The sequence below is a fragment of the Vombatus ursinus genome, unplaced genomic scaffold (assembly GCF_900497805.2).
Source record: "Vombatus ursinus unplaced genomic scaffold, bare-nosed wombat genome assembly UNPS02014838.1, whole genome shotgun sequence".
NCBI classification, from domain to species: domain Eukaryota; kingdom Metazoa; phylum Chordata; class Mammalia; order Diprotodontia; family Vombatidae; genus Vombatus; species Vombatus ursinus.
The window spans coordinates 473,722-486,219 of NW_020954616.1; the positions used below are offsets into that span (position 1 = coordinate 473,722).

General features: G+C 39.9%; 1 protein-coding gene across 6 annotated transcripts in view; it reads left to right on the top strand.

Moving 5' to 3' along the window:
• Positions 1-12,498, top strand: part of LOC114026372 (SLAM family member 9-like) — a 44,395-nt gene that overhangs the window by 22,838 nt on the left and 9,059 nt on the right. For 5 of the 6 annotated variants that reach the window (XM_027840056.1, XM_027840058.1, XM_027840060.1 and 2 more), the window contains 4 exons: positions 491-598; positions 1,083-1,142; positions 3,582-3,634; positions 8,036-8,113. In XM_027840056.1, coding sequence (XP_027695857.1) covers positions 491-598; positions 1,083-1,142; positions 3,582-3,634; positions 8,036-8,113 — 299 coding nt within the window. The remainder of the gene's footprint in view (positions 1-490; positions 599-1,082; positions 1,143-3,581; positions 3,635-8,035; positions 8,114-12,498) is intronic. The other variant, XM_027840057.1, reaches the window with a different exon arrangement.

Here is a 12,498-nt window from a genome sequence, read left to right on the forward strand (position 1 = left end):
AAACCCAGAAAAGTTAAATGATTTGTCTGGGGTCATATACATGGAAAGTGGAAGATTAGGCTTTGAATTCAAGTCTCCTGACTCTAAATCTAAGATTCTTTCTACTGCCCCATACTGCTTACCAGAGCTCCCAGAGCACAGAACTCAACAGAACTTCTCTTAAGATCAAGAACATGCCAGGATTCTGAGCTTCTGCCTCTGGAACTTTCAAACTCTACCCCCAATATCCTTCCCTCAACCTCCACAACCCCATATCTTTTCAGCACACAGAACTCAAAGACAAAGATCTCAGGAGAGCCAATTCTTTTCCCAGCTCTGCCCAGGGTTCACCAGGTTAGCCTTCTTGAGATGTGGTTCCTACTCATCCTATTGTATCCTGCCCAGGTCAAAAGGATGGCCAGATTAAGAGGGAGGAAATTCCAGAGTCACGGACTCTGGCTCAGTGTCCCCAGCACCACTCATACTATTTTTTCCTTTCCAAATCCTCAAGGAGCATCATCTAGGAATCATGTTAAGTTGATCGTAGGAACTGTAATTGCGGTTGTGCTGTGTGCAGCCATCATGGTTGGGAGTATTTTTTGGAAGAAAAAAAGACAAGGTGAGATTTCCTTGAAAAAGAAGTTTTTGTAACCTGCATTACTAATTGGTTTCCCTAATACTCCAAAATTGCAGTGATTATATATATAGTGCCTATACATTCCTTTTCTCATTATCCCCAAATCTATTTTCTCTGTGAAGCCCATCATTCTGATTTGGAGGCCAATATTGGGACCTGTGTCCCCAGGCATCACTCTGAATGGGTCACAGAGTAAATCCGTAAGTTGACTACTCTGTTCAAATAGTTTCTGGGACACACAGTGACCTTGTGTGGTGATATCCTACTGAAAATTGGAGCCCTGCCCCTGGAACCATCCTCCATTCTTTCCCTTGGACAGACTCTTCATTACACATGAGACTTTATTGTCCAGCACAATCTGTCCCAACTTTCCACCCCTGCCTTCCTCCCCACCCTCTTCAGCAGATATTGGAATGGTGAGAGGAGGGGTAATGGCTTCTCTCTCCATTACCATCATCTTTTTCAGTCTCTGAGTTTGTCTTTTCAGATTTCATCCAATACTCTCCCAACAATGTTCAGCAACAGGGTAAGTTTCCAGATTCTGAGTTACCTGGATTGACACTGTAAGGAGGAACTACTGGATTGCTGCACAGTGGAGAAAGGGAATGAAAGAGGCAGAAGGAGGCACTTTGTAGGTAGGGGGACATGAGATCATGGTACCAAGGGCCCTGTTAGACAGTGTTACTGATGGCAGGGGACAGAGTTTTGCTGTCAAGGAGACCTAATTTTAAGTCCTTCCTCTAACACTTATTAATTGTGTGACCCTGGGCAAGTTAATTTAACTTCTCAGTATCTTCAGACAACTAAGGGTATAAATACAGTCCAGTTGCTGATCTGCTGTGGTACAGAGATTCCACCCTGGGAGTTCCATCCAAGTCTGGATCCCTCCCCCAAAAAATGGAATGATCTCTCTTCAGTCACGTCCTCCCAAATAGGGGCAGATTTATCCTCTCTACTCTGCTAATGATGAAACTTAAGGCCTTAAGAAAAGTTCCTTCCAACTCTGCCATTCTCTGACATTGCAATAGCTTTAATTTGTCATTAAAATGTCAGCTGGCCAATGATCACTGGCGGCATAGCCAGCCCATAATACGAATGCTGGAGAATGCTTCTAGAGTTCTTTTCTTCCCCCATCCCTCCAAGGATTCAACATGGGAAGGTCCAGGATATCAGTACTGTGAGAACGCATTATCCTTGCACTTCTAAAGCAGCATGGAATGCATGGAACCAAACCTTGGGCTGCTGTGTAGTGACTCCATACCTGCCTCAGAAGTAAACTGAGGGACATAGCTGTTCCAGGATCACAGCCTCTCACAAAAGGACTCACAATGCATTTCAGAGCCTCAGACAGAGGAAGAAAGCTGTCCAAAATTGGAATCGGCTTCCTCAAGAGGTGATGAATTTGCAATCATTCAAAATCTTCAAGTATAGGCTGAGGACCATTTGTTGGAGATGCTATAAAGGACTTTTTTTATTCAGGTACAAGTAGGACTAAATGATCTGCAGTGTAGTAGATAGGGACCTGGATGTGGAGTCAGGGAGACGTGGGTACAAACCCAACTCAAACACTTACTAGTTGTTTGACCATGAGAAAATCAACCTCTCTGTGCCTTAGTTATCTCATCTGTAAAATGAGGGGAGTTGGCCTTGATGGCCCTTCCAGCTCAAAATCTATGATCTTGTGACCTCTGAAGTTCCTTCCCACTCTGAGATTCAGTGAATGCACCAGCTCTTGGAAATATAAGGGAGCGGATAAGGGATGGAAATTTATAGGGGAATATTCTGCCTCCAATTTGAATATAGTCAATAAGCACAGACCCTGTCCCCTAATGTTTAAAATAGAACCAAAAGAGATCCACCTGGTGTCCACTCACCATGAACCACCACCTATCCAGGCCACTATCCTGGAGGGCAGAGAGCTGGTAACTCTATCCCAAGTCACATGTGGAAAGTCACTTGAGAAGCATTTGGAAATGATAGGCACACAGCTCATGGGCTGACCCTGAGTCAGTTATGTAATAGTGTGGAAATTATTCTTCTTTATGTCAGGAGAAATACATCACATAAGAACCACAGGGCTCTATTCCACTGTACTCAGAACTAGTCATGTTCGGCTCAGGGCCTCATATGTCTATGTCTAGCCTTCACAACTAAAAAGAAATGAGAACTTAGAGAGAAAAAATGTATTTGGATTTCTGCAAGCCTTTTGACAGTCTCTCACAAAATCCTTGAATATAAAATGGAGAAATATAGACTGGATGATAGAACATTCATGTGGGTTTGTAGCTAATTGAATGACAGTACCCTAAGAGATCAACAGATAGAAATTAAATGAGGGACATGTGCCAAGATTCTATCTTTGGCTATGTTCTCTTCAACATTTTTATCAATAATTTCGGTGAAGTCATAGATGGCACATTTATCAAACTTTTGTTGCAGTCATGTCTGATTCTTCTTGAACCCATTTGGGGTCTTCTTGGCAAAGATACTGCAGTGGTTTGCCATTTCCTTCTCCAGCTCATCTTACGGATGAGGAAATTGAGGCAAACAGGGTTAAATGAGTTACCTAGGGTCACATAGCTAGTAAATGTATGAGGCCAGATTTGAACCCAGGAAAATGAGTCCTCCTGAGTCCAGGGCTGGCACTCTATCCACTGTGCCCCTTGTCAGACTTACAGATGGTGTATGTAGCACCTAAAGGTTTACAAAGTACTTTCCTCACAATAGATCTATGAGGCAAGTTGTACAAGTATTATTATCATCTGTTTCACTTATGGGGAAACTGAGGCATAGAGAAATTAAGTGACTTGCCCAGCATCATGTCAGAGCCAGGACTTGAATCTAAGTTTCTCTTGACTCTAGACCCAATGTTTTTTGGGCAGGAAGTCTTCAAGGCTATATAGGACATTTGGTTGGCCGGGTCAGGAAGTCTCTATGTTGCTGATCCTGCCCTTTGTGTCAACAGGGGCTGCCACTGAGGGAAACACAGTATATGCACAAGTCAATCATCCATACAGGGTAAGTCTTTTCAGTCATCCAACTGACCCCTCTTGTTGTTTAGTCATTTCAGTTGTGTCCAACTCTCTGTAACCAACCCATTTAGGGTTTTCTTGGCAAAGATGTGGGAGAGGTTTTCCATTTCCATCTCCAGCTCCTCCAGATGAGGAAACTGGGGCAAACAGTGCCAAGTGATTTATCCAGGGTCATACAGCTTACAAGTATCTGAGACCATATTTGAACTCAGGTCCTCCTAACTCTAGGGCTGTTGACCCATCTACTGCCTCACTGTCCTATCTCTTACCAAAACCATATTACCAATCTGGCTAACTCACAAGAAAAACAAAGCATTATCCAAGGGCTCCTAGACCATGCATATCAGACTATAAAGTCATATGAGACCATTGCAGCCTACCCTGATCCCTCCTCAGACTTCCCATAGAGTTTCTCATTTGTACCGCATAGTTTTATACATAATAATATGCTTCCTTCTGGAATTTCCTTGACTGTTGCATAAGCACTAGTCTCTTCTCCCAACTGCAATGAGGGCAGAGGTACCTTCTTCTCCTTCAAGTCCATACCATGCCACTTACTAGCTATGTGACTGCCGGCAAGTCATTTAATCTGGTTAGGTCTCCATTTCTTCCTACAAAATGAAGAGCTTGTAGAAGTCAGCCTCTGAGGTCCCTCCAAGGTTTCGAGATAGAGGATCCTAAGATTCTATGCTCTCTGAGGCTCTTTCCAGTTTTGATATTCCATGAATCTGTTGTTCTTTTGTCTTCCACAATAGCTGGCACAGTGCTAAGTACACATAACACATGTTTAATGACTCCTTCTATTCAAATTAACGTTGTTCTTGTTGTTCAATTGTGTCTGACTCTTCATGACCTCATTTGGGGTTTTCTTGGCAAAGATACTGGAGTGGTTCGCCATTTCCTGTTCCAGCTTATTTTACAGATGAGGAAACTGAGGCAATCAGGGTTAAGTGACTTGCCCAGGTTCACACAGTTACTAAGTGCTTGAGTCCTAATTTGAACTCAGGTCCTCCTGACTCCAGGACCAGTGTTCCATCCACTGTGCTACCTAGCTGCCAAGCACATATTACATGCCTCGTATGTGACTATTATTGCAGGTCTTTAAGTGTATACTGTATGTTAATTTGTTGGGGATACTGGAGAGAGAGGTGAGGGGTGTTATTCAAGTACAGGATGGTTTTTTAAAACCCTCAAAAACATCCCTAGCAAATGTTCATCCAGCCTACTCTTGAAGAATCCAATGACAGGGAATTCACCTCTTGAGGCAAGTTGGTCCTATGCACTCACCTAGCCTAGGAATCCAAAGACAAAAAAAAAAAAGTTCCAAGTTGCTTACAATCTACTCCAAATCAAATTGAATGACTTTTGAGAGAAAACAAAAGAGTGAGAGTTTATGATCAGTCCAAAGTCAGGGGGGCTATTGTCCAACTGATTTGAAGGTTTTACATAGGTAAGATAGGAGAGCTCAGAGCCAATATGAGGAAGAGAAGGAGAAAAGATATTCCTAACACTAACAGCCTACAGCCCCCACTGCACGCAGATGGTCTTGGCCTTGCATCATGTATGCCTTATCCCCATTTATTAAGTACCTGCAGGTGACTCCTAGTCCCTAAATATCATTGTAATCCTTCAAAGCCAGCTTCCAATCACTTCCTAGAGGATGTAGGCACTGTCCAAGCTTCTCCTCTACCCCCTTTAAAAAAGCCTATTATTTTTCTTCCTGTGGTGCCAGGGTCTTAACTAGAAATTCTGGGTTTCCAAGTTTCTTTATTTAAACTACGAAATAAACAGCTTGCTCCTGCTTGTGAAGAAAAAGAAAGGAAACCACCAATATAGATTATTTCACATTTTTCCCCTTTCACCAAGAAAACAGAAATGCTTGAGTATCATAGAATCATAGATTTAAGGCTAGAAGGGACCTTAGAAATCATCTAATCCAACCCCTTCAATTTATAGATGAGGAAATTAAGGAATTGATACCCAACAACCCAAACAGTAAGTGCCAACCAGAAAGTTTAGAGGGTTTAGTTTAGTAGGGATTATATGGAAATGGAGTATTCTGGGGCCTCAGGACATTGATTATTTTCTTGTTGCCAGTGATATATATGTACTATTTTAAACAGAAGTTGAAACTAAGTAGCTGCAGCCCCTCTACTACAACTTGCAGACAGTTATCTTTAGGGTATGATCACCCAGGACCAGAAGTTCCTTCTAGAATCTATCAGGGACCAGGTATCTGGAATTGCAGGGAATTTTCTGGAAAGTGAAAAGCAGATACTGCCTCCAGCTAAAAAGACCTGAGGTATCCGTGAAATGCTTGCAGTATATATTTAATAAATGTCTGATGAATGGATGAATTAATACAATCTGCCTAAGTAAAATCAGTTCCTAGAATCATTTTAAAAATAGATTTGTATTAATATATTTTTATTTTACATCATCTAGATCATCCCCTGCATACTTTTCTCCTCTCTAAGAGACATCCCCTGTAACAAAGAATTTATTTTAAGTGGAAAGAAAAGAAAAAATCTTCAGCAAGACCACTCAATACATTGGGAAAAATCGACATGTACAGTATTCCACACCAATAAGTTGCCCTCACACACACAACACACACACACACACACACACACACACACACACACACCCTTCCATATATGAAGTGAAGGATAGGGAGTGGAGGGAATGTCTTCTCAAGTCTTTTCTTTGGAACCCAGATCATTTTTTATAATTTGGCAACATTCATTTTCAAGTGTTTTGTGGTTCAGCAAGCATTTACTACAATTACCACATGCCAGGGGAGTTAGGTGGTACAGTGGATAGAGCACTAGGCTTGGAATCAGGAACAGTCATCTTCATGAGTTTAAATCCAACCTCAGGCACTTGCTAGCTGTGTGATCTTAAGCAAGTCACTTAACCCAGTTTGCCTCAGTTCCTCATCTGTAAAAATGACCTAGAGAAGGAAATGGCAAGCATTCCTATATCTTTGCCAAGACAAACCCCTAATGGGGTTATGAAGAATCAGACACAACTGAACAACAACAACATGTGCCAGGGGTTGTGCTAAGTGCAGAGAATACAAAGAAAGGTACAAACACCCCTCGGGCAGTTAATAGTCTAACGGAGGGGACAACATATAAACAAGTTTATACAAACCACATAGAGTGGTTGGAAGGTATCCTTAGAGGGGAGAATATGGGGACTTAGGAAGAGCATGTCCTTCTATATAGACCCTTTAGGCATTTTATTACTTAACAGTGATATTTCTTCCCAATTAAAGAGCTTAAATGATGTTCATCAAGGAGCTATGTTTTCTTCAGTGTGTAAATTCCTTCCACCTACCCTTCTATAGTTTAGTATATAAGTCTTAAACAGACGCTCAAGGCCAAAAAAAGGTTGTAACTTTCCCAAGATCACCAAATAGGAGGAGGCAGGATTTAAGCTGTTATATCAAACATCATGGCCACCACAGCTGCCTCTCTAGAATCGTATTCATTTTAAACAGATTTCACCTGGATGGAAATGTTGAATAATTGGATGATAGGGAATTCAACGTTTCTTGAGGCAACTTGATCCTAGGCACTGAACTAGCCTAGGGAAGAGGAAGGAATACCTAGTACTTGGAAAGGGAAAGGCCAAGAATAGATAGGTTTACTACAGCCCATTTAGCCTCTCATCCTCCCTCATGTTCTACATGTGCTGATTTCATGTAGTACATATTCATTCATTCATTCATTCACTCATCCACAAGACACCAGTTACACATAATGGGCCTACTAGGTACAGAAACTGGAAAAGGTAAAATCCAGTCCAAACCAGCAATATTAAGGACCTACTATGCCCCAAAGTACCAGCATAACAAAGGCAAAATAGAAAAATAGCCTTTGCCTTCCAGGAGCTTTCTTTCTTTCTCCCTCTTTCAGGGGGGACATACCAAATAAACAAAGGATTGTTACATATACACACCATCATTTGAGGAGGTGGATGAAAACCCTAACAAGTAGGATCCTAGATCACAGGGGATAAGGAACTAATGGGATTAGGAAATCTAATGTACTTGCCACTACACCCATGCTGCCTCTCTTCCTCCCACCACGAACTCCTTGTTCTCTGCTGTTCATCCTTTTACTGACCCATCGTGGCTATTTATTGGAGGCATTTCATTTCCTTCTCCATTCCTGATCCTTCAAGGGCTTATGATATTTAAAACTCAAGAAATTCTGAGCTCCATTAGATCACATAGACTAAGGTCTGGAACATGACACCTCCCACTGACTCAAACTATTCCCCACTTTTGTCATACTACACACCCTAGGGTCTTGAATCTATATGTAAATGCCACTGCCACCTTATTCCTTATAACCTAAAAAGACTTTTTTTTTTACAGAAAAAGACTGAAAAACCTAATATTCCAGACAAAAAGGATTCTATCACAACTTACTCTACCGTCCAGTCAACTAAAGAGGTATGTACTAGACTGTCTCATTCTCTGAGTTCTGTTATTCTCATATAATTTGGAGGAGGGTCAGGAAAAGAAACTTTACAAGCCATGGCAGGGAGATAACCGTTGATTAACAGCTTTCCTCTATCAGCCAAATGATTTCTGAATATAAATAACGGAGAAAAAGTGGAAGAGAGTCAATCCGCCCTGCAGCTGAACTAGAAGATAGAGCAGGGGTTTCTAAACTGTCATAGTCCTTAAGGGAGAGTAGCTTCTCATTTTATGTTCTGAGAAACCAAGGAATGGTGATGGTGGAGGGATGGAGATAACTGCTCATTTTGCACTGAAATGGAAGCTATTTTTAAAATGAAGTCACTTGTGTCAAAAGAGGAAATATACAGGGTTCTTCTGAGTTTGCATCCATAATTCCTTGCAGCTATTCATCCTTGATTTTTGAAAACAAAGGTCTTCAAGGGAAAGTCTTGGGTACAAGTGGAAAGCAAGTCAGCTTGAGCTTTGGGATTATATACTCCCACTTCCAATTGTCTTCTTATAAATTCATTGATTCATGCCTGATCTAGGGTCTCTTACACAAACTGTATAACCATTAGCAAAATACTTAATTTCCCTGAGCCTTAATTCCCTCATATGAAAACTAGGTACAATAATACCTGCTTTACAAGATAAAGATCAAGCACTATATAAATGTCAATTGTTCCTGTAGAGCTATTATTATCATCATTGCTAATTATTATTATTACTATTATCATGTATCTCATTCCCAGAAGCCCTTTCTCTATCATAATCTCCCAAAGGCTTTAGCTTCTTAGTAGCCTATGCATTTTAGTAGAGGACACTCAGGATATGAATACATCTAATAATGGAGCATCAGACTCATAGGAGGTGTTAAAAGAAATGCTTTGGAACAGAGGCATTCCTCAAATAAGACCACCAAAGGTGGTTTACCTACTAATTACATTCAGTCCCATCCGTTCTTGCAATAATAGTTTACATTTATATAGCACTTTATAGTTATAAAATTACTACCACAATGCTTCATCATGGCATGAAGGTGACCCTTGGTTTTTCATGGTTATGCCACTGAAGCAAATTCTGCCCAAAGGATTATAGACTGCTCAGAAGACTCACACTTATATACCACGAATATCTCCTTCAAGAGAGGAGGTGGAAGGAGACAAACATGGCAAACACAATACAACATTACAAAAGAAATTAAATCAACCATATCTTGAAAGACAAGAAGTGATTGGTTACCGCTTTGGAAGTTATTTCTGGATCAGTTGTCTGCCTATAGTCAGACTATCAACTTGTTAATGCAAGTGTCAGAATCACTACTAAATTAGAAGAAAGGATAGAGAAGATCATATGAGGAGCAATTAGAACAGATCCAAACTATTGTGCCACAAAATGGAAAATAGATAGGAAAAACAAATGTAAACAAATATTATCACCATTTCCCACATATATTTAGAGCTAGAAGAGACCTTAGAGGCCATAGACACTTCCAACCCTGCATTTTACAAATGTGGAAACGGAAGTGCAGAGAGATTACGTGACTTGTCCAAGAGCATCCAGGTGATAAGTGACAGGCAGGATTTGAACCCAGGTCTTCTGATTCCAAAACAAGTGTTTTTTCCACAGTGTCTTCCTGCCTCTTGAAGCTTTATTGAGCCAGCTACATACTAAGTGTAACTTCTTCCACTTGCTAAAAAGAAAAAAAGTAATCTTAAGTACTATGGCTTTCTTTAACAACAAAGTTCTCCTGAAGTATACGCTGCCTTGTGTCCTTCAGTAATTAAGTCCTTCTACTACCAGCACATGTGTGTGTACACACACATACACATGCACACACACAAATATGTGTGTGTATAGTGAATTCTTTATGGCCTCTATGACTATATGATACCCACCCATGATTCTAGGGATACCCTTTAAAGGTTGAGAGATCTTATTCCAATGCCATTGGCTTGGGTCCCCATTCCCATTGTGTTCCCCCCATGATGTTCAGTGACTAGTGCTCCAATTCCATTTAACCAAAAAACATTAATTAGCTTTTCTAAACAATCATTTTCTTCAAGATAGAGGCAAGAACAGAAGTACAAAAATTCTTCCCAAACACCACCAGAGAAACACACTTCCTATAGCACCTTGGTATCTGGGGAGAGTAGGCTTAGACAGTGCAGTTTTGCATCATTTTAGTCCCACCAAGTTCACATTACCATCACTGCTGGCCTATTATAGAAAGGATTTTCACTGGACAAGATGGTCTCTGAAGGGCAGCTAGGTGGCACAGTGGATAGAGCACCAGCCCTGAAGTCGGGAGGACCTGAGTTCAAAACCAACCTCGGACCAAACACTTGATACTTACTAGCTGTGTGACCCTGGACAGGTCACTTAACCCCAATTGCCTGGAAAAAAAAAAAGATGGTCTCTGAGCTTATGATTTTATGATTCTGAATTTATGATTCCATCATGCTGAAAACTAGATAATTTGGAATCACAGTATACTCTTACATAAACTCATCTGCAGAAAAATATGAAAAGAATGATAGAAGCTTTTAGACAGCATCATTTCATAAAATAGCAAAGAGTAGTGATGGAAAAATCAAATCCATAGAAATTCTGGCATTGGATACATTTAGCCAGATCTTCCCCGGACAACTTAAAGATAAAACTTCAACTAATTTAAAAATTTGAAAAATGGAATGTATCTGTCAGGATTTCTATAACAAATTATTTTCATCATAAATAATGGTGTATGAATAATATTAGAAAACCACATAGCCTCCTTAATGAGATCCACAAGTAGTCAAAAGAGTTTGATCTTATAATCCACATAGCTAAAAGCAAATGAATGAAGGATGTCTATTGTCCAGGCTATAGTATGCAATTTAATTGACCTGTTTAATTAGTCTATAATTCAATGTACATATATACATACTTGTAGACTAAACAAGTCAATTCAACTGCATATTAAACTGCATATTCAATTCTGGGTATTGTTTTGTATGTGTACATGTAAACACACACACATGAATCAAAAAGGAAGCAATACAATAGGATGCAGAAAAATAAGCCATCTGAAAACCAAGGGAGCATCCACAAACTTGGGAATGACTGAACAAAACATGGCACATAAATGTAATGCAATAGCATCCAGCAGTAAGAAATGATGAACGTGGTGGTTTCAAGAAAAACCTTAGAAGACTTATATGAAATGACAAAGAGCAAAATAAGCAGAACCAAGAAAATAATTTATACAATAACAACATTGTAAAGAAAAACAATTTTGAAAGACATGAATTCTGATAAATGCAATAATGACTAACCATGATTAAAAAAGACTGAAGACTAAAAAAGCTACCCACCTCCTAAGAGAGAGCTGATGTCCCCACAGTATAGAATCAAACATACATTTTTGTTGTGGCAAAGTGTGAATTTGTTTTGTGTGACTATAGGCTTCTTTGTTACAAGGATTGTGTTTTTCCCTTTATATTTGGTGGGTGGCAGAGACTTAGGGGAAAGGGGAGCTGATCATAGCACTGACATTTTCAAAACACAGAATGGAATAGAAGTTCAGAGGGAAACAAAAACCAGCAGGACATCTTTAAATACATGTTAAATTTATTACAAATATTTTTAATCAAGCCAGATGTAATGAAGATTCACTGTTTCACACACAATCCTTTTTTCTGTTTCGTATATGGGAATGTATTCTCTTAGTGTGTGTCTGCATGTGCATCCATTAAATTCAGAATAAACAATTTAAAATAAAATTAAAGGTCATGCTTCAGGAAGATTTTAAGTCAATTCAATAAGTCCAGAAGAATTGCTGATGAGGACTAGCTCCTAATAGGTCAAGTAGACTAATGGGCCTATGTAAGAAGTCATGTGGGGCTGGGAGAGCAGAAGCACAGGCAGAGCTAACCAAAACAAGAAAGGAACCTGGGTTCTGAGAGCAAAACTGACTAAGCACAAGGATTGTTGAGTTTATAAGGGTGTTGATGAACTTTTTCCTCATCTCCAATTACAGACCCCAGAGTCATAATCCATAATAGGATGATACTTTTTTCTCCCCTAGAGTTCCCTTATGGAAGCCTGAAGCCTTTTTTTCTGGGCTAGGAAAGGTTGTTTACTTTTGTTCGTTTTGAATGTTTATTTTGTCTTTATAAACATTATAATTATCTACCACTCATACCTGGTAAGTATACCCAATGAAGGTAAACTTATTGGAAATACAGCTATGGGAGGAGGAAACTAAGCACAGAAACATCCTAACAGAAGATGAAGAGGTGTTGTACCAGAAATGGTTTTCTAGCTGGAGGTATAAACAAGCCAGACAGATAGGCAGGCAGGCAAGCAGAGACAGAGAAAGTCAGACAAAGAGA